This window comes from Excalfactoria chinensis, chromosome 9 (genome assembly GCF_039878825.1).
Source record: "Excalfactoria chinensis isolate bCotChi1 chromosome 9, bCotChi1.hap2, whole genome shotgun sequence".
Classification (NCBI taxonomy): domain Eukaryota; kingdom Metazoa; phylum Chordata; class Aves; order Galliformes; family Phasianidae; genus Excalfactoria; species Excalfactoria chinensis.
The window spans coordinates 12,444,698-12,463,756 of record NC_092833.1 but is presented as its reverse complement, the minus strand read 5'-3'; the positions used below and the strand labels follow the sequence as shown (position 1 = coordinate 12,463,756).

The following is a 19,059-nucleotide window of genomic DNA, read 5'->3' as shown; positions in this document are numbered from 1 at the left end:
AAACATAGACTTTGCATTTTATCCTGCACAGAAAGCAATGAATGAAAGAATTCCAGGATCTGATAGCAACAGATCTGAAAGTTCTTATTTTTATATGTGTCCTTAAAACGGGGCTGTAGCTAAGTTTGATTTCTTAAAGACTGCTAATTTTGCTTTCTGAAAGGGCAATGTTTCTGGTTATATAACACCCATCATGACAAATAACGAATGTAGATCTGTAGGCTGGCCAGTTAAGAGAAAGGTTTAGATTTATGTCACCAGGCTGAGTTTATATTCAAAGATATTTTTCTAATTATGGATTTCATGGCTTCTTAGACACCAGGCACAGCTCTTTTGGTCGCTGTATGGCTGTGTGTGTCAGGAGAGTGTCGGAGCATGGAGCACTGATTACATCTGTAGAGCCACAGTGTATGGGGGAATGTCTGGGCTCAGAAAGTTCGAGTTCAGTTCAGTTCTGAGATCTGTAGGGCTCTGCCCTGCCATGACTACTGCAGAGGTCCTTTTTTTCTTTTTTCCTTCCGCCCCTAACTTCTGTTTCTGTCTCCTGTGCTCTCATTCATTGGCAGTGCTTTCACCATCAGTCCCTTGACCCTTTCCCTCTCTGTTTCCATCCTTTCTCCTAAGTTGCTGCTTGCTTTTCTCTTCTTTACCCCTGTCAATCTTGTTGCATCAAAGCTTTACTGTTTGTAGCACCTGACCTTTTCAGTAACTCCATGTGTGACCAGGCAGCAGTTCTAGCAGGCGAACTCATTTAGCATTAAATCATTTATTTGTGTACTTATTGTAGAGTATTTTTCCAGCTGAATGAATTAACAGATCCACATATGGTGAAACTGTGTTTTCATTTGCTGAAACTACTGGCTTTTTTAGTCAGTGTACTCAACCATAAACTCAGGTTTGGGTAGATACACTAAATAGAAAATCAAACCAATCTCTGAATTAAACGCATTCTTTGAATGGAAGAGAGTAGACAAGCATTGGATAACTGAAGTGCTTGCTGTCTGTAATGTTTGTGCACCTCTGCCCATGCAAATCTGTCATCAGAACTCTGCTGTGTAGTTATACTGTGCTAAGAGAATAACAGTGCTGCTTTTTTTTAGTGTTTTCTGAGCTCTCCTTGTTATCCAATTCAACAGAATAGGCTGCTAATGATAAACTGGTGGCAATGTAATTTGGAGTCAAGACACTGACAAGTAAAATAGGTTCCTTTATTTTATTTTCTTCAAAAGATTCGCTCCAGGAAATTAGAGAAGTATAATTTCAGATATCTAAGAAAGGCATCCTTGCTCTATATTGGCTTATTTGGTTGAAATTCTTCATGTAATCTGCAAAATTCTGTTTTTTAAATACAATACAGTGAAATTTGATGCAGTGGTTTGCTGTGTGCTCGTAGCAACGTGGGGCAGATGTGATGGTTGTGACTGGAACTTCAGAAGCAGGAAGCTGTTGATTTGCCCAGTCCCTTTACTGGACAGCTTCTGAACCACTGGTGCCATGCCTGGTGTGCCTTTTTGCCAAGTGTGTAACAGTTAAGCAGATGTATTGATGACCAATCTTGAGTGTTTTAGCAGACTGAATAGGAGCTTTTGCCTCTTAGATCTCATCTATTTCAAAAGGCAGATATTTTCTGGTTTCCTCTGTAGGGATTTTGGAGAGGATCCTACGATGCTTGAATTATTGTAATGCATCTGCAAGATCAAAGCTCATCTCTTCGTTCTGGGGAGGTAGTGGGTTTTCTGTTGTAGGATCAATGTTTTCTGCAACAGAAGGCAAGAGATCCTCGTTTAAGAATTCTCTGGGAAGGCTGGAAGGAATGAGCAGGTCCGGAATTGGTTTCCAAGGTTTTCCAGGACATTTCGGGCGAAGAGATTTTGTGTGATCTGGCAACCCATTAAATGAAGAGTAGTCGGGAGAATATTCTGGTTCTGTAGGAGTACTGGTTTCTGTCCCTACAGCCTCTACACTAATGAGCTCTATTGCTGTTTCACCGGTTTCCTCAGAAGATTTAGATTTGTGATGTTTATGTTTACCATTTTTACCGTGTTTTCGATGTCCACATTTATGGCCATTCCTGTGCCCACAGTCAGTTTCCTGCCTGTGCCTTTTGGCAGATTCATGATGCTTTTTCGGTCCATGCCTATGTTTGTGCCTGTGTTTATGCCCAGGTTCACCTTCGCCATCTGGTCCCTGCCTATCATCTTTCCTTATTTCTTCATCAGCTCTTTGACTTTCTCCTTCGTTTGTAGTGGGGGATGTAGTTCCATCTTCCTGTAGTACTACAGCAAAGCTTCGTAAAGGAGTGAATCCTGGAGGCCTTCTCACCATTGCTGTCTGAAAAACAAAGCAGTAATAGCTGTCTTTGTTACATATATGAGAAGAATGGCATCAGATTTGGCAAGATCAAAACCTCATTGTGATGTATGGGTCAATTATTAAAAAGATGTTACCAGATTTTTCAAAGCAATCTTAATTATCTTTTGTGTCTGTAATAAGCATGAAAACAAACATCCTCTTCAATAATTCTGCAGTATTTTAGCAGCTGTACATTATAAGAGCAATTTTTCACTGAAATTCTGCCAGTTAACATGGGAGTGAAACTGTGGAGAGGAGCGTTTGTATTTGGTTTAATTTATGAACAATACAGTTCATTTCTAGGACTAATTATCCCTGCTCTGGTTAAAGCAGAGCATTCTGATATATTCATACTGAAGTTTGACACATCTCTGGGTAGTCTCAGTGCAGGAATATACCCTAGATCTAGATGAATTTGTCACACAAAATGTAGCTATTTCCTAATTTGACATATATATTTCTTAGGACTTTGGAAATAATACACAGAGGTTAATGCTGCCACTATAAAATGTTTGATTGTTTTTGAGTAGTCTCTATTCCCCAGTCAGTGTTCCACTGGAAGATAAAGTGCCTGATATACAGTCCTGTGAACAAAATGGGTGTCATTTCTGTCAGCTGTAGTGCCTGATCCTTATCTAACTGCAAATCAGGGTTCTTTAGGTTGGAGCTGAATTTGGAGGTTGTTGTGGATACAATATTTTAATGGAGACAAAAAGGAGAGACATTTATTAGTTGATACATAAAGAATGAATAGATAATCATGAAAGTGCTGAGCATAGTAAAGTTGCTTAATGTGAATGCAGGTTAATCAATCTCACTTTATTCATTCGATCTTATTTTCTTGATTGGGGAGATGGGAATCTCTGGGTTTATTAAAAACAACCCAAACTTGCAACCTGCAGTCATCAGAACTAAAAAAGTTCTGATAGTGAGAAAAATATATATTTTGTTCTGAAGCTCTGAAACTGACCCATATTCATGACTAGCTGATAATGGGATCATTTGGAATGGGTAAAGAGATGCCTTCACTTACAATCATAGAATGGCTTGGGTTGGAAGGAAACGATAAGATCCTCATTTCCAAAACTGCTGCTGCAGCCAGGGTTCCCAGCCACCAGATCAGGCTGCCAGGGCCCCATCCAGCCTGGCCTTGAACACCACTGCACCACTGTAAGCCACTGCTTTTCTGGGCAGCCTGTGCCAGTGCCTTACCACCCTCCAAGTTAAAAATTTCCCACTAACATTTAATCTAAATCTCCTCTCTTTTGTCATAAAATCATAGAATTGTTTGAGTTGGAAGGGACCTTTAAAAACCATCTGACCCAACTCTCTGCACCGAACAGGGGCACCTACAGCTCCATCAGGTGCTCAGAGCCCCATCCAGGCTGACCTTGGATGTCTCCAGGGATGGGGCATCTGCCACCTCTCTGGGCAACCTGTGCCAGTGCCTCTCCACCCCTATTGTAAATGTTTGTTTTTTTTCTTGTGTCCAGTCTGAACCTCCCCTAGTGATGATGGGTAGTGGAGAAAAGTTGTCATACCATCATCTGGAATTCAGAGCAGTTAACCTGGGGGAAGGTTTTGTTCTCCCATGGGACCACGTAAATTTGTGCTTTGCAGCGCAGTGGTGGCTGTTGACAAAACATCAAAAATTGCATGTTAAGGCAAGAAAACATCAAACAACATGAATGAGATGTGCACAACATAATTTACCTTTTAATAATAATGATAAATACCTGGGGTTTTACTTGAATATATATGAAATCAGTTTTAATGATGGAGAAGTCAATGGGACAGATCATTGCTTAGCTTTTTGACCTCATAGGATGCCTATGTGAACACTATACTGCAATTTTGAATTAGATATTGGATTTGTGCCCTGTACTTTTGGAGCACTGTTTAATCTTCATGGCATTCCTAACATGGCTTGTTAATCGTACTACCCCTGCTAAAGATTGGGGGGTAGTATTTCTTATTTTTCTGGGTAATGCCTGCTGCACTAACAGCTTTTAGCTTTTAGAGGTAAGCACTGTTCATATGGTGGGAAGAAGGAGTGAAAATGAAGAGCCTTCTGTCTCCCAGCAGCTCCCTCATCAATGGCTTCTGGCTCTATCAGCATTTCTTTCCAGTGTCTGGAACAGATTTTGCCAGTATCAGCAGCATGTTCTCCAGAAGCATAATTCCTTCGCACACTGAGAACACTAAAATCTCTCACTTCTCTTTACTGAAAGTGCAACAGATTCAGGAGCGTTGCCATCATTTCATATCACAGCCACCTCCTTTCTTTGATTCTTCATTATCAGAGACAAGTCCCTTTTGCTTTGCAGTGAGCACCAAGATACCACAGTTGAAGTAACTCAGTTTAAGCTTTTTGTTTTACTGCTATTGTCACTGGTTTGGGGTTGCAAACACTGGAAGTTGTTGCTGTTGAAGCATAGGTAACAGAAATCAGGATCAAATGTGAGTTTACTTTGTGTGTGTTTCAGATTGCAAAGGAATTACCCATTAACAACACTATCATTGGTAACATCGTCATTACTTACACTGTCTGTTGCAGTTTCACAGTCCTCGTTAAGCTTTTCAAACTCTTTTTTTGTGCAGTTTGTCTTCTCGGCAAAAAATGTTAGATGGTAGTTTTGTCCTGCAACCACCTGACAAATTAACAAGAAGGCTTTCTGTGATAAAGGCATTTTTATTGAAAAGAGTTCAGAGACAGAGATGGTTTTCTACAAGTTCATGCTACAGGCTCATATGACTTATAGTCTACAAGTCCTGACCCCCTGGGGCAATGTATGTTAAGAACAATATTAAAATGTTTGACAGGAAACCTATCTGCTTCTAATCAACTTACTTATTTATTCCTGTTCCCATTCTCAGAAATTCCAGCTCAGAAACTGAAGGAGACAGAAAGGTCAGAAAAACAGGTCTACAGTTTTGGCTTTGTTTTATTGGATGCCTGTCATAATTTAATTAATAACAAATGAAATCGTTAGAGACACCACTGTAGGGAGCCAAATATGATGTAAGAAGAGTTGAATGTGAGTAAAATGAAGTGTGTGGTGAGCAGGCTCAGTTGAAAATGAGCATATTTGCCAAATGCATTAAGGAGGGAAACTGCTTTGGTTGAAGAATGTGCCTGGTACAAGTTCTCTTAGTATTTCTAGAGCCCAAGATAATGTATCTTGCTTTAGAGACAGGAAAATACATGAAATTCTTTGTCTAAGTTTAAAAAAATCTGTATGCTAATATTAATCATGTGAAAAGTGAGAAAAAAATGTAAAAGACGAAAAGGCATGCTGCTTGGTAGTGAACAGTAAGAGCTGAGCAGAAACATTGTTGTGCCCTCCACGTTATCCAGTGGTGCCCATCGTGCTCATGAAGTTCACAACGCTGTGTTTTCTGTACTACTCTCTTGTTTTATTTTCAGTTCTTTCCATTTCTTAGTGCTTAGTGCTACTGTAGAGTAGATGTCATCTAAAATAATGTATGGAGTAGTGGTGTGGTAGATAGTGTGGGTGGTGCTGTCTAATGAATCTCTACTTTCAGGAGTCTATGGAATATTACAAATGCTGATTAGAAAGTGGGGGAGAGAGATAATAATCAGGCAATGTTCACCTTTTTGCCACGCTTCTACAATCCCCTTTTAAGAAAAGAAAGAAAGAGAAAGATCAAGAGGCCAGGAATTTTTAAATCCAAGCCAAGATGGATAAAATTTCACAAGAAACAGTGCACAGATACCTCAGTTACCATGTGTATCAATGCCTAGAGAAAAATACTATTTGAAATCTAAATAATAAGTTTAGCTAGTGTTATGTGTAGACCATTAACGGTACCATGTCTGTTCCTCATTTTTGTATTATATAGATAATCAGTTTTAAAAGAAAAAGTGACTCTCCACCTGTACTGTTGCTGATTCTATTTCTTTAGCTTGATAGTAGAAGTCATCGTTGGTCTCTGAATTGTACTTTTCCACAGAAACCTTCAGTAGTTCCTTCAGTTCTGCACTATCAGTTGGGATAGGACTTGGACAACCAGGACAAACGTGAGTGGGAGGATTTACCACTTCTTCAGCTGAAAGAAACCAACAGATTTCAGATGCAAGGGACAAAGGTTTCAGTATTGATGTAGGCAGGGAAAACCGGTTATTTATCAACCCCTGCCTTTTGGCACACTTCTGATGTGAGTCTATCGAGTTAAACTAAAATATCTTTGCATTTCATAGGATCAGCCTTATTGTACCTTGGTTATCTGAGAGAGCACTATCTCAGTGCCTAGTGTTGCATTGGGTATGTAACTACAGTTCTCTCACACAAACAAGACTGTGGATAGCTAGCAAATAAAGCCAGGGAAGACGTTCAGGTTGATGAAAAACAAGCAAAAAGGATAACAAGTGAGAATGCAGCTCTTACTACGTCCAGGGAGTAATACTGTACTCCCTGCTATAAAGCTCTGAAACTGTCAGAATCTGTCTCCAAACAGATATGCAGGAAGCATTAATAAGAAAACAATTTGGGGATTAGATTGTAATGAACTTAGAAATTCCAAGTTACTAGGAAAAAAAATAAGCTTCTAATATATCAAAATGAAGTGTAACTATGCAGTATGAAATAAACAATAGTACTGATAGCTGAATTACCAATTTTGACCTTTGTTGCCTTTCAAAAGAACAAAATAGAGCATATGAAATATTTCTAAGAAGTGGAAGAAAACTCTACAGTAAGACTTCATTAAGAGGCAGTGCTGCTTTCATCTTAAACCAATCACTTTCTCTTGTTATTATCAGTTCTCATCTCTTGGATTTTTATCTTACCTATTCCTTTATGACTGTAAAAACCATCAAAATTGCAGAACTTTCAGAACTGTTATTGCCAATTACATACCTGGAAAATTGCACTGGCTTGCAATATCTACAATCTCTGCCCGAAGATTTTCATATGCTTTGGCATCGCATTTCCCCACACGCTGCAGTAAAAACAAAAGAAGCAAACAAAACCAGCTCCTTATTATGTAGAAATAATGAAAAAGCTCACGCTGTTCTTGCTAACAGAATGAGTCAACCACACTACCGGTAATTTCTTCCCTTGCTGTGCTGGGAGCAAGAAGCCTCACAGTTTGCAGAGCAACAAATGATTAGGGTTTTAAACAGTTAATTAGAGAAAATAAAACTGTGTAAGAAAGCTAAGTGACTTATTTGTATGTATTCATTACGTTTGGAAAGAGAGTTTACAAACCAGAGTCCGGTTTTATGGAGAACTCTCTGGCATTTGTCTTAAACTCCAAAGATCAAAAGGACGGTTACACAACTAACAAATCAAACATTACTGAGTTTCTGGGCCTGCTTGTATTCACCCAAGTGCTCTGGGGGAATTGTGGTAGATGATGTGCTTCAGATTGCATTGCTATTTTAGGCTGAAAGAAAAAAAAATGTGATCCTGTTCTTTTTTAGATGTCACAGATCTATAAGATTCACATCTGTATTATTTGAATTATTAGAATGTAAAGAAAGAACTAATGGGCACGACTATGTCAGAATTGTTGTGGTTTTTTGTTGTTTTTTTAATTGTAAACATAAGTCGTATTTTGCAGATTGCTTCAAAAGCATCAATGAATTGATAGAGACCTGGCGTTGATAAAGCATGCTTGGCTTTTCAGAAAGGTTTCAACAATGGCTCTTACTGAAGTCTCTAAAGGAGACAAATTAACTGTAGAATAAGAGGAAAGGATAAAAAAAACAGTTAATATACATGAAACAGCAAAGTATTAATGATTGGTCTCATAGAGAAAGGAGTGCAAGAGCTGGATGTTAGATGTTGATTTGGGAGAGGGAAATTAATATAGAGAAATGTAATGTAATGCACATGGGAGAAGCCAATTCTGACTTCACGTTAGGCACTGAGCTGACAGATTCATGATCTTAGGACTATGATGTACCTGAAGGCATCATCTATGAAAACATCTGCCTAGTGGTGGTTTAGAAAAATGGGGGGGGAAAAATAAGATCAAGATTTATTGTCTATAGGTTAGGGAGAAAGAATGGCATAATGGCCCAGTACAACTCTGTGGTTCACACGCATGTTGAGTACAGGGTGCAGTTCTGGCTCTTCTGTTTCAGAATGAATAGTATGCACAGTACAGATTAAAAGCAGCTTTCCTGGAGCTTGGTCATTCTAAGGAGTGGAATGTTTTGTAACAGCATGTTCTAATAATATCTCTAGATGATCAGTTGCTGATCTTAGTTGCTGTCTTAGTTTTGGCTGCTTAATTATTTCATCGATAAAGACCCAATCCCACAGACTCTGTGTGATCAAATCAGAATGGAAAGGAGGTAGTTCTCCTGGATTATGCGAGATGGACAGAAGCTATTATCTCCAGCTGACAGGTTAGAAAACTCAGGTTCGAGAAGATAAGTAACTTGCTTAATGTTTAAGGGCAAGCATTGCTAACAGAGTATTTTGTTTCATTTAGCCAGATTCTCAGTCTCCTGTTATTTACTACAGTGTTGTCATTCTTTCCCTTTTTGTTCAACACTTCAGAAGTGCAGTAATGTTTTTAAGACCTCTAAGGAGTCATTTACAAGCAAGAATGTAATGCTCAACCACACACTTCCACGACAGCTGAAATAGATGGGAGTCAGGGCTCCTGTGGCTCCTTCCCTCACATTTACCACCACTGTTCACCATGACTGCACGTCCCTGCTTTGTATTTGGCACAAGCATTTGTCTCACACCTTAGTGAGGTAGCGCAGGGAGGCTGGTTGAGGGAGCAGCTCTCTTTTTGGTACAGTTAATTCTTTTCCAGGTCAGAGCAATATGGTTTTGTGGCACTATTGATCCAGATTATGTGTATTTGTTAATAAGTCTCTTTTGAAGCTCTCTTGTTTGGACTTAGTAGAGAGAGAGAGACAGGTAACAATTCAGCTACTTAACTTAGGAAATGTTTTATGCTGGAAAAATGGCTAATTGTAATAACTTTGTGCTTTGTGCCCAAACGGCTCCCTGAATGGGAATTTCTTAAGGGTTTTATTGTTTGGGTGAGACTTCAGATTCAATAGAGTAATCTGCAAACATTTCAGTGGCTGTCTTAGTCACTAACTCAAGAGAGAACTGCATAAATAGGTGGTTGTCTGTAAGCCTGAATTTAAACATCATTAAATAAGTTAAGGGAGACTGTAAAATACATGTTTGAGTCAGACCTCAGCCGTTATTTGTTAATGTGATGTTTTTGTGATAAACAGCTTGTGAAGATTACTTACGCCTCCAGAAGTGGTTTTGCATTCATGAGTTAAATCTTGAAATTGGTCTTTGGAGCAATTTGTTTCCTTGATTTCGTATTTAATTATGTAATTCAATCCAGCTACCACCTGGAACAGATATTTAGGAGACATTTACATTATGTAAACTAATACAAACTTTGAAGTTCCACTACTGAATGCAATCAACAAAGAGAGCAAAACCACCCTTCTAAGCGCCTTCCATCCATCAAATCACATTGCGGTCATTGAGACATACAGTATTTATGAGCTAACCAAAAAATGTTGTCCTTGTGATACAGAAAGTAAACTAAGTCAAGTAGTTATTAGAAATGCAGTTTATATTCAGATTCTGCTTCTGGCAAGCCTGTAGCCTTGTAATGCATGGTTTCATGCACTTTCCTCCAAAGTATCTGTTACTTATTACTGCCAGTGACAGGAAGCTGGTCTAGATGGATGACTACACTAATACAGCTTGGCAGTTCCTGTGTTCCTAAGTATGTGACATAGTAAAATAGTATCTGAATAATGTAACTTTACACTGCTGGCATCATTTGTTATTGAGTGTCCTGTGTTTGTCATCTGCTTGTAATTGTGTCTGCTTTGGGCTTTTCCCCCCTCCCCTGCTTTGTCCAGATCTTTGACCTCCCTTCATTTTCTCTGCAGAAAGTAGTTCTGTTTTCCTCTCTACAGCTATGGATCTCACCCAGAAAATCTCTCCACGTTGCAGTGTTGGATCAGGCAGTATTAGATTAAAAAAGAAAAAGAGAGAGTCAAAGGTAAACTCTCCATCCCACATCAGTTAAAGCAGAGGGCTGTGACTAGTCTCCATTAGCCAGAAGCGTCACGATAGTTTTCTTTCCAGCTGCTGAATTGCAGTCTCTGTGACATTTGGTTGTAAGACTTAATTGTTGTGTAAGCTTGTCTTTCAGCTAAGAGAATTATTGCCATCAGAAAATAAAGGACTGTCAGAATTAAATCATGGGTCAAATTAATGTGAGATGCTTTTTGGCAAAACAAAATTGTGTGCAAAGAAAAGGGTTTGTAGTTGGTGTTGAGTTATATACTAGTTAAAAAGCAAATTGGAACCTTGGCTTTCTAGCAACATCATGCCAATCCATAGGAGAACCTTTCATGGGGAGATAAGCACTGCCTGAAGTACCAGAAATTTCTGCAGCCTGAGCATTCACTTGCAAAGCAGATATTCTGTGCAGAAATCTCTCAGCCAGCATTTAGTTTGCTTTTTTTCTTACCCATTTGTTCCTTTACTGGTTCACCTATCCTATAGTGTGCATCAGCTACTGAGATACAGGTCCTATTGCATTGCAAAAACACTGGTGCCTTCTGCTGTTTGAGAGGCTGTAGAATATGAGAGACATCTGCACAAGCTGGCACAAAACCTATAAGAGATCTGTTCCTGCTGGAGCTTCATGGGCAAGCCAAGTGGAATACTCCAGAGCATCTGAGATGACACAAGGTGCATGTGTCAGCAGTGAATAAAAATAAACTACTGATGAATGCTGGTGAGTTGTAGCTGCAGATAAAGAAAAAAAGCCTTTAAAACCAATTCATAACATTGATAGCTCTGAAAATCCAACAGCAGTTTTTGATTCTGTGAGAGTTACCTACATGGTCTATGCTCTATATGAATTCTATATGCTTTTCTTATGAAATATACCTTAAAATCAAAAACATATTCGTAACCAAAATATCTTGTAAAAGATGTAGAGAAAAAAATCACATACAGACCTGTCTTCGAGCTTCTGTTATTTCCACGAGTTTAAAAAGGGCAGCTTCACCACTGTGTGTGTTGAACTTTTGAATGGCTTTTTGCAGAATTTCTGACACTCGTGAATTGTCACTTGATATAGTATGAAAGCATCCAAGACACAAACCCTGAGTAAGTGGTATCACTGGTTGAACTGGAAAAGAAACCAAGAAAATGCAGGTCTTTGTGTTAAGAAACCTCGAGTTTTAATTTCTCAGGTAAAGTCATGTGAAAAATGGTTCAACACACCAGAATCTTTTCTGCTTTTAAGCAGAATGATCAGCAAAATCCAGATTTTAGTTTCAGGGCCTACAGAGACCCTCACTGTACTTAGACACAGTCTTCTGTGTGTGCTGGTAGGGGCTATTCATGAAACATTTATGCAGCAGCAAATTTAATTCAGAGGGATAAATGAGCTCAGGAGTCATTAAATGTCTGAAAACCCTTACAGGTAGTTTTGACACCACTCAGGAAGGGTCCTCCCTCGTGCAGTTAGGGAAAAAAGCAGTGAAGGTCACAGCTAAAGGGGTGTTCTTCAGGTTCTTTGAAGCTCACCTGCTGGGTGCAGCTGCTCGCTGTCCTCACCATGTTCCAGGAGGGGGACTTTGGCAGGAGCTTTTTAGCTCACTCACACGTACAGCCCTGACTTAGAGCTCCTTAGGGACTGTAGTTGAACTGTTCCACTGCTCTGTTGTGTGAGCTGTCCCTGCTGGTCACTTCAGCTGCCATTTGCCACTCTGTGTTACTCTCAGGCATAGCTAACTGGATTGGTTGTCGATAGGCAAGTTTGATGGGATGCTCAAACTTCTGTTTCCTGCTACTAATCCTATTAACTCTCTTTCCTTTCTAGTAATCATGGATTAGATTTTCATAAATTAATTTTATAGTTCGGTACATAAATTAATTTCACAATTCAGTGAGCTTGGGACAATATGTGGTCTCTGTGGAATTGAAATAAAATTTGTGTGCCTGATCCTCAGCTGACATAAATTGACTTTAATGGAGTTATGCCTGCTTGCATCAGCCGGGGAATCAGTCCAGGGTCAGCATGATCAAACAGTTCCACCAAGAAGGCTGAACTCTGTGTTCCCTAACGTGGAGGGAAAGTCCCTCACCAGTTAGAGTCTATTGCTTAACTCTTTGTGTTTGAGTCCTTTGCATTTGATTTGGCTTCTTTGTACTTGTGGAATATATCAGTATAAGCAGTACGATTTAGTCCTAGATCTCCAAGAGGCACTTGAACAAAATTTAGCCAGTGATGTTTCTAGCATCACTTATTGCTGCTGGCTATTGACTCAGCAATGAATGTCATATATGTGTTACAGAAAAATGATTACTCCCTGAGAATGGGGTGATATAAGACAACAGTGCACTCAGTTCCAGAAGGACCGTGGTCTTTGTAAGTTCTGAACAAAGATGCATGCTTTTTTCAGAGTTGCTATATTGTGTAACGGGCTGGACTTTTTAGGCTGAATATGTAATTCTTCTAATTCATGGTGGCTGTTTTTTAGCTTTCAAAATAAAGATTTAAATGCAGATTCCCCATGTGCTCTGTGAGATTTACACACATTCTGTTGGCAACTAGATGTCACCATTGCCCTACTAATTGGAAACTGAGTGGCCTCTGCAGTAGCAGAGCATGGAGTGTGTGCGTGTCCCTGGAAAGACACTGGCTGTAGGTACAGACATTATAGCTTTCATCAAGAGAGCTAGGGAACAGATTAAAACAAACCCACAAAAATAGGATTTTTAAAACTAGCTCAGATTTGTCTTACATGAATGCTAGCCATAGGTGCATAAAGATCTCAGTTGCAAAGCTTTCAAACACTGTGATCCATTTGCAATGAAGAGAATTACAACGTAAACATAAGCCTTATATAAATGTTTTATAGGCAAGCAAGGTAATACTCTAATACTCTCCATTGTTAAGATCTAGGTGATGTTATAGTTTATCATACATAATTCTATCCCTACTGATTTATTATTTTTTTTAACTTAAATCTGCCCCCCCCCCCCCACACACACACACCACACTTCCGTTTGGGAGTATATTTTTGTTTTGCAAAGCTTTAACAGAAATAACAAAGTCATTCTTAGCTTGGAGAAAGTTAATTTCTGGTGCAATTTCATACCTCATTTAGTGAGGATAGAAACTTAAAGTGTGGAAAAGGGTGTCTGGTCTCCATGTTACTGATGTGTTTTTGGTCATAAGCAAATGCATTTCATTTTCCATGTGTACGGAAACTTACTACACACCCATTAGACACGAAGCTTGTGCGTGCGTGCCAGTGGAGTGAGACTTTTACCTTTAACATGCAGTTACTTTTGAAAGGTGATTTCTGAATGTCTGAATGGAATGATGAGGAGCCCCTACTGTTAAAATGTTCAGGAAGTCCCAGCACAATGTTTTTTCCCATCCTTATTTTTCAGTGTATTTCATGAACGCTGCCCCAAACAATTACTTACCTGAAATAATTCTGCAATCTTGCGAAACATTACTTGTTTTTTCAGCGGTATTCATGTGAACTCGAGCTGTGCATTCTCCTGTTTTCTGCAAATACACATGGCAACATTGGACGTAAGATTGGTTGATGAAGAAAAATACTGTGCTGTAAAATTCTTCAGCTGTTGAACACAGTTGTCAGTTGCAGGTTGAGTTTGGGGAACAAGTTCATATGTTCTTTTGTAGCGATGTCAAATTTGCTGTTCTGTTACTTGGAAAAAGAGCTGTCTTGTTTGCTGGGAGAGCAGAGAATGAACTGAGCAATTTATTTAGAAGGCTGCTTTGTATCATGGTTGATAAGTGTTAATTAACTAAGGAATTTGCTGTCAGAATAAAGGAAATGAACACATTCACATAAATGAAGTCTAAAGAATTGTGTTTCTCTCTGCTGATACAAGATGTGCACCAGCAGTCATGACATTTCATATTGGTTCAAATAATATCATCCCTCTTCAATACTTTTGTTTTTTTTAATGCTTTCTGTACAGTATGAAATGACAGTGATTTCTGCTGGGGATTTTAGTGTTCCTGCATGCTATGTGGGCCTGATGCACCTCCTCTTCTAAGTGCTTTCTAATAGCACAAGCCAGATGGGCTTTGCGTTGCTAAACACCCTCTGGTACATGTTCTGCTACGGTGGCTTCCATGTCAGTGTTTTTATTGGTGCCAATCTGGTCAGTTTGGTTGTGCAACTTTCCATTATACACAAGCAATAGGATGTTTGATAGCCCTCACATTCTTGTTGTTTGTGTACCTTCTGTTGGATTTATTGTGAACCATCATGTTAAAGATTTAAACTGATCCCTTCTGCTGAGATTCAGGACAATAATGGTAAATTCACAAATACGGTGGTTAACTTCAGGGTTGTAAACTCTTCTGCTCTATACTTTATTTCTACGAACTGTCAAAAACAGCATGGATGAAAAAGTTAACTTCTATTCTGTGTCTTTGTTTTTTTCCTGGGAAGTCCTGGTCGTTAGACTGATGGTTCTGCTCTGGGAAGTTTTAAAGAGGATAAATACTTACAGCTTCTGCAGATGCTTTGTAATCACAGTCCTTCCAGAGCTTGTTTTCTTCAGTGGTACAAGTGGTCTCTCGTATCTGATATCTCACCTGGAATTGTTTGTCGGGACCTACCTGGATAAAAATGATATACAAGGCATCAGTGAAAAGATAAGAACCATAAAGAGTAAAAACTATCTATTGGTTACATCATGTTTTATATTATGGTGTCAGATGAAAGGTCTCCCACATCTCTCTCAGTAATTATCTAAGTATGTTACTGAGTCTTTACCTGTAAGTACAAATATGGTATGTCCTACTACTTGTGCTTTAACATATCGTATCTAGGATTTTAAAAACAGAAATAAGTGATTAGGTTTTCTACATGCATTCAAGCATATTCCAAGTAAACAAATTAGAGTTGCTGTTTGGATAATTAGCGTAATTACTGGTTTGGACTGTGCTCTTGTTCAGTTCCCTCACTCTCACACTTGTTCTTCTCCACAAATCTATCCATTCTCCTTATGCACAACCCTACAGGCATTGCAGGGGTAGCAGTAGGCAGCAACTGTGGGGCAGCATGGTGGTGCCCAAACTGCCTGTATCTGTGGTGTGAGGGTACTTATGTTGCCCTGCATACCTGGGAAAAAAGGGCAGAGGGCTTCTGAGGCAGCCATTGGCTGCTCCTGCAGTATTCTTATAGGTGTTAAAGGCTGTGCTGCTCTTGGAGATGGCCTCACAAATCCCATAAGATAAAATACAAACTATTGAAGTTTGACCTGACCAGTGCAAGCACTTCTGATGTTGTTAAATAAGTAGGGGGCATTTTCTCCTTGCAATAAACTGAGTAGTAAACCTGTATCTACAGGTAACATTAACGCACTGCAAGGTTTGTGGCTTATCCTTCAGAGGATATATAAAGCCAGAAGTTCTAGTTTACTGCCACTAAAAATGCTCTGTCAGTGTTCTTTTCCAAATACAAACACACACAGTTGCTGTAGTTAACGTTAATTCTCCCAATTATATCACTTGAGGATAACCAAGTGTTAGTTCTTGTCTTAGTGGTATCGAGAAGCTGTGTTAGCATAGGTAGAGTATACTGAATTTTCACTTGTGTAGGTGAAGACAGAGCTATCTTTTGTTCTTTCAGTTCCTGTTATACATTGCTACATCTCTACAGAAACTAGAAGTATGAGATGTGATGACTGCGGGCTGTTAAGACAGGATGAAAAGGTCTCTAAAAATATAACGGCCTTAATCCTCAGCAGGTGTAAATTGACATTTATGGAACTGCATCAGGTTTTGCTGTCTGGGATGTGGATTTCAAGAGCCAAACCCTGTTATCTGTTAGCAGTTTTCTAAACCTGGAATAAATCAGTTTGGTGAGCAAACGAAGCACGTGAGAAAATACATTGTTTCTGTATGGCGTTTGTTGTTGTTTTATTTCATTATTTTTTATGAACAGTTGTGCCTTTAACTGGGGCAGGTTTAGTCTTCCACCAGTCAGCTTTTATGTTTTATTACCTTATCAATAATGAATGTACATGAATATGTAATAACCAGCTATTTAATTAATGCACTCAGCGTTGTGAGACTAGCAATGAGTAAAATCTGTACTTTCTGGAAAAAGACTATAGAATATGAACAGTTCTCTCTTGCAGATTCCTTTCCTATTTATTTTCTTCCTTAGCACCAGTCAGATCAATGATTCAAGTAATAATTGATTTTCACCTCAGATCTGTCAAGAAAAGGCAGTATGTTGAGAGAAAGATGAACAGGGATTGCATTAAATATATATCCTTAAAAATAGAACATAAGACAAAATACTGAAAATAACATCTATCCTTTGGACAAGGAGGTTGTGTAATAGCTCTAATATAAGGAAGCAGAAAGGAGGGTGGTGTTACAGCTATGATATTAAGAAGTTTGCATTTAACTGTTGTTAACGATGCGTGTAGTTCAATGAAGACCATGGGAGTATTAATTTCTTTAATTATGTAAAGGCTTTGACAAATTTCAGTCTTTGCTAAAATCTTCCCAGTCTGAAAACAGGAAAAGAGGGAAGGGGCCAGGAGATGTGGGTGGTTTACTGTAAAGCATTTAGCAATTCGTGTCCCCTTTCCATCTGGGTCAAAGTGTCCTGTGATTTTGGAGTGCAAAATATTCTGTCTGACGCTGGGTTTCCAATCCAACAGAAAAAACTGCGAATGTTTTCAAGTAAAGCAACGCTTGTCATTATTATGGTAATATTATCTTGGTATGCGTCTCAGAGGTAAACACTCTTTGTTAGATTAACTCTGTGCAGAAGGACTGCAGGCAAGAGATCACATTTCATTCTTTATTTCTTCTCTAATTTTACCTGTCACTCTATTTGACTAAAATATCACCTAGTGCTTTCAAATACATCTGTGACTCAGGACTCGTGTCAATCAAGTCATATTAAGGAGCAATTTATTCACAGCATCGGTGAATTTTATCGGCTCATTTTCTTTTTATTTTTTAGTGTATTAATCCAGCTCTTCTCAAGTCATGATAATATCCACTTGATAACGTGTGTTTTTGCCACCCATCTGAACATTCTTACTGATGGTAGAAAGGAGTAAAATTTCCAACAGAAAGGAGAAAACTGGATGGACAAGCAAGACAAATTGTATTAGTGATCTAAGTTTTCTGTTATTTGCTTTTCTAGTCCTTGCACTGGTAAGCAATTCCCCAACACACAGTTCCATTGATAAGAACACGATATACATCCCAGCTTGTCACAGTGGCAAGCTGCAAGATATTTTGCTGCCACACTTGCCGTCCCCTGTGGATCAGATGGAGCAAATCTGATTCAGAGTGCGTAAACAATTCCAACATGTTTTTTTGCAAAGTCTACTTACTGTTCTCTTGGCTTCCATCACCCTGTACAGAGCAAATTGATTACCAGTAGTGCTGTCTCCATTGTATTTCTGCAGTGCTGTGTCAACAGCTTCCAAGACATCTGGGTCATCACAGTGTGAAAATTCAAACGGGAGAGGGGTGGCTCTAGTAGAAAAAAAGCTACAACAGAGTGCTACAGCAACCAAAAGTTTCATTACTGGGCAAAAAGAAAAGTCCCCTGCATTAGAAGGCTCTTTAAAAAGGAAAGGGAAAAAGAATGCCTGACAAGGATTTAATCACCTCTTATATTTTACAGGACCAATAGCAAAGTAAACAGAATGAGTGGGTTTCTGGGGTTGGTTAGTTCTCATCATATCCTGTTTATAGAGCAAATAAACTTCTGAATTCCTCTAAGCAAAATTTGTGTGGTCACCAGAATGACACTAAGGTTATTCACCTGTCATCAAGATAACAGGCTAACTGGCTGCAGCTGGAGACCAGCTTATGCTGGACAGGATGGCTCCTGAGCAAAAGAGCAAGCAAAGTGTTTGCAGATTTCTGGCTTCTTTTTAACGTCAAGACCGTTACTCAGAAAGAATTAAATAAAATACCCAGGAAGGTCACAATGGTAATGAAGTTCTGATTCTGGACAGACACTGTAAATTTCATACATCTGTTTAGACACAATAGTTCTGAGAAGTCAGAAAACACTGAAAAAAAAAGTCTTTGGGCAGCTTCATGTCATTGAATGCCACAAAACTCTTATATATAGCAGTTGATAACCCCTTCACCCTGCATTTGGAGGTGACTGTCTTTGCTGCCATGTGAAGGCTACCTTTGGACCATAGTTTAGTAGATCTTCGCGATGTATTGTTATCATTACAGATAGGGAAAATGACACCCAAGAAGGGATTAAGTAATGTTGCCTGTATCCAGCAGAGGTCGTTCTAGAGCTGGCAGGGAACGTCTGGGACTGTTGACAGCGATGAGCACCAAATAGCTTTGCTTTCAATCTGTAAACATGGTGGGATTTACTCAGGTCCAGTATTCTACCTCTGTCTTGCTAGTTTTGGTTAAAGAAATTGTACTTCAGAGTCTTTGTGGATAAGCTAAGCCATAAACAAGATTGCTTGAACATTATGATGCATTTAAATAAAGTAGCCAACCTTTACTTGGGTACACAAAATGCCATCCTCATTTTGTTTCTTTTTCTTCAGTGTGTTCCTCATGCTTTGTTTTACTTCATGCTCTTTAAAAGCTACTTTGAAGACCAAAGTAGTTATTTATATACATATATATATAAACACCATGTTCTTTCTTATG

The 19,059-nt window shown here is 39.0% G+C and overlaps 1 protein-coding gene and 1 long non-coding RNA gene across 2 annotated transcripts in view; one reads left to right on the top strand and one right to left on the bottom strand.

Moving 5' to 3' along the window:
• Window positions 1–19,059, top strand: part of LOC140256128 (uncharacterized) — an 88,547-nt gene that overhangs the window by 8,134 nt on the left and 61,354 nt on the right. The window lies entirely within an intron of this gene.
• KNG1 (kininogen 1) lies at window positions 1,675–17,951 on the bottom strand. Its single transcript, XM_072344908.1, has 10 exons — window positions 17,757–17,951; window positions 14,899–15,009; window positions 13,836–13,920; window positions 11,351–11,523; window positions 9,605–9,712; window positions 7,233–7,314; window positions 6,251–6,423; window positions 4,896–5,003; window positions 3,894–3,983; window positions 1,675–2,331 (listed from the first exon to the last, which is right to left on the bottom strand). Exons 1-10 carry the CDS (start codon window positions 17,949–17,951, stop codon window positions 1,675–1,677), a joined length of 1,782 nt encoding a protein of 593 aa, XP_072201009.1.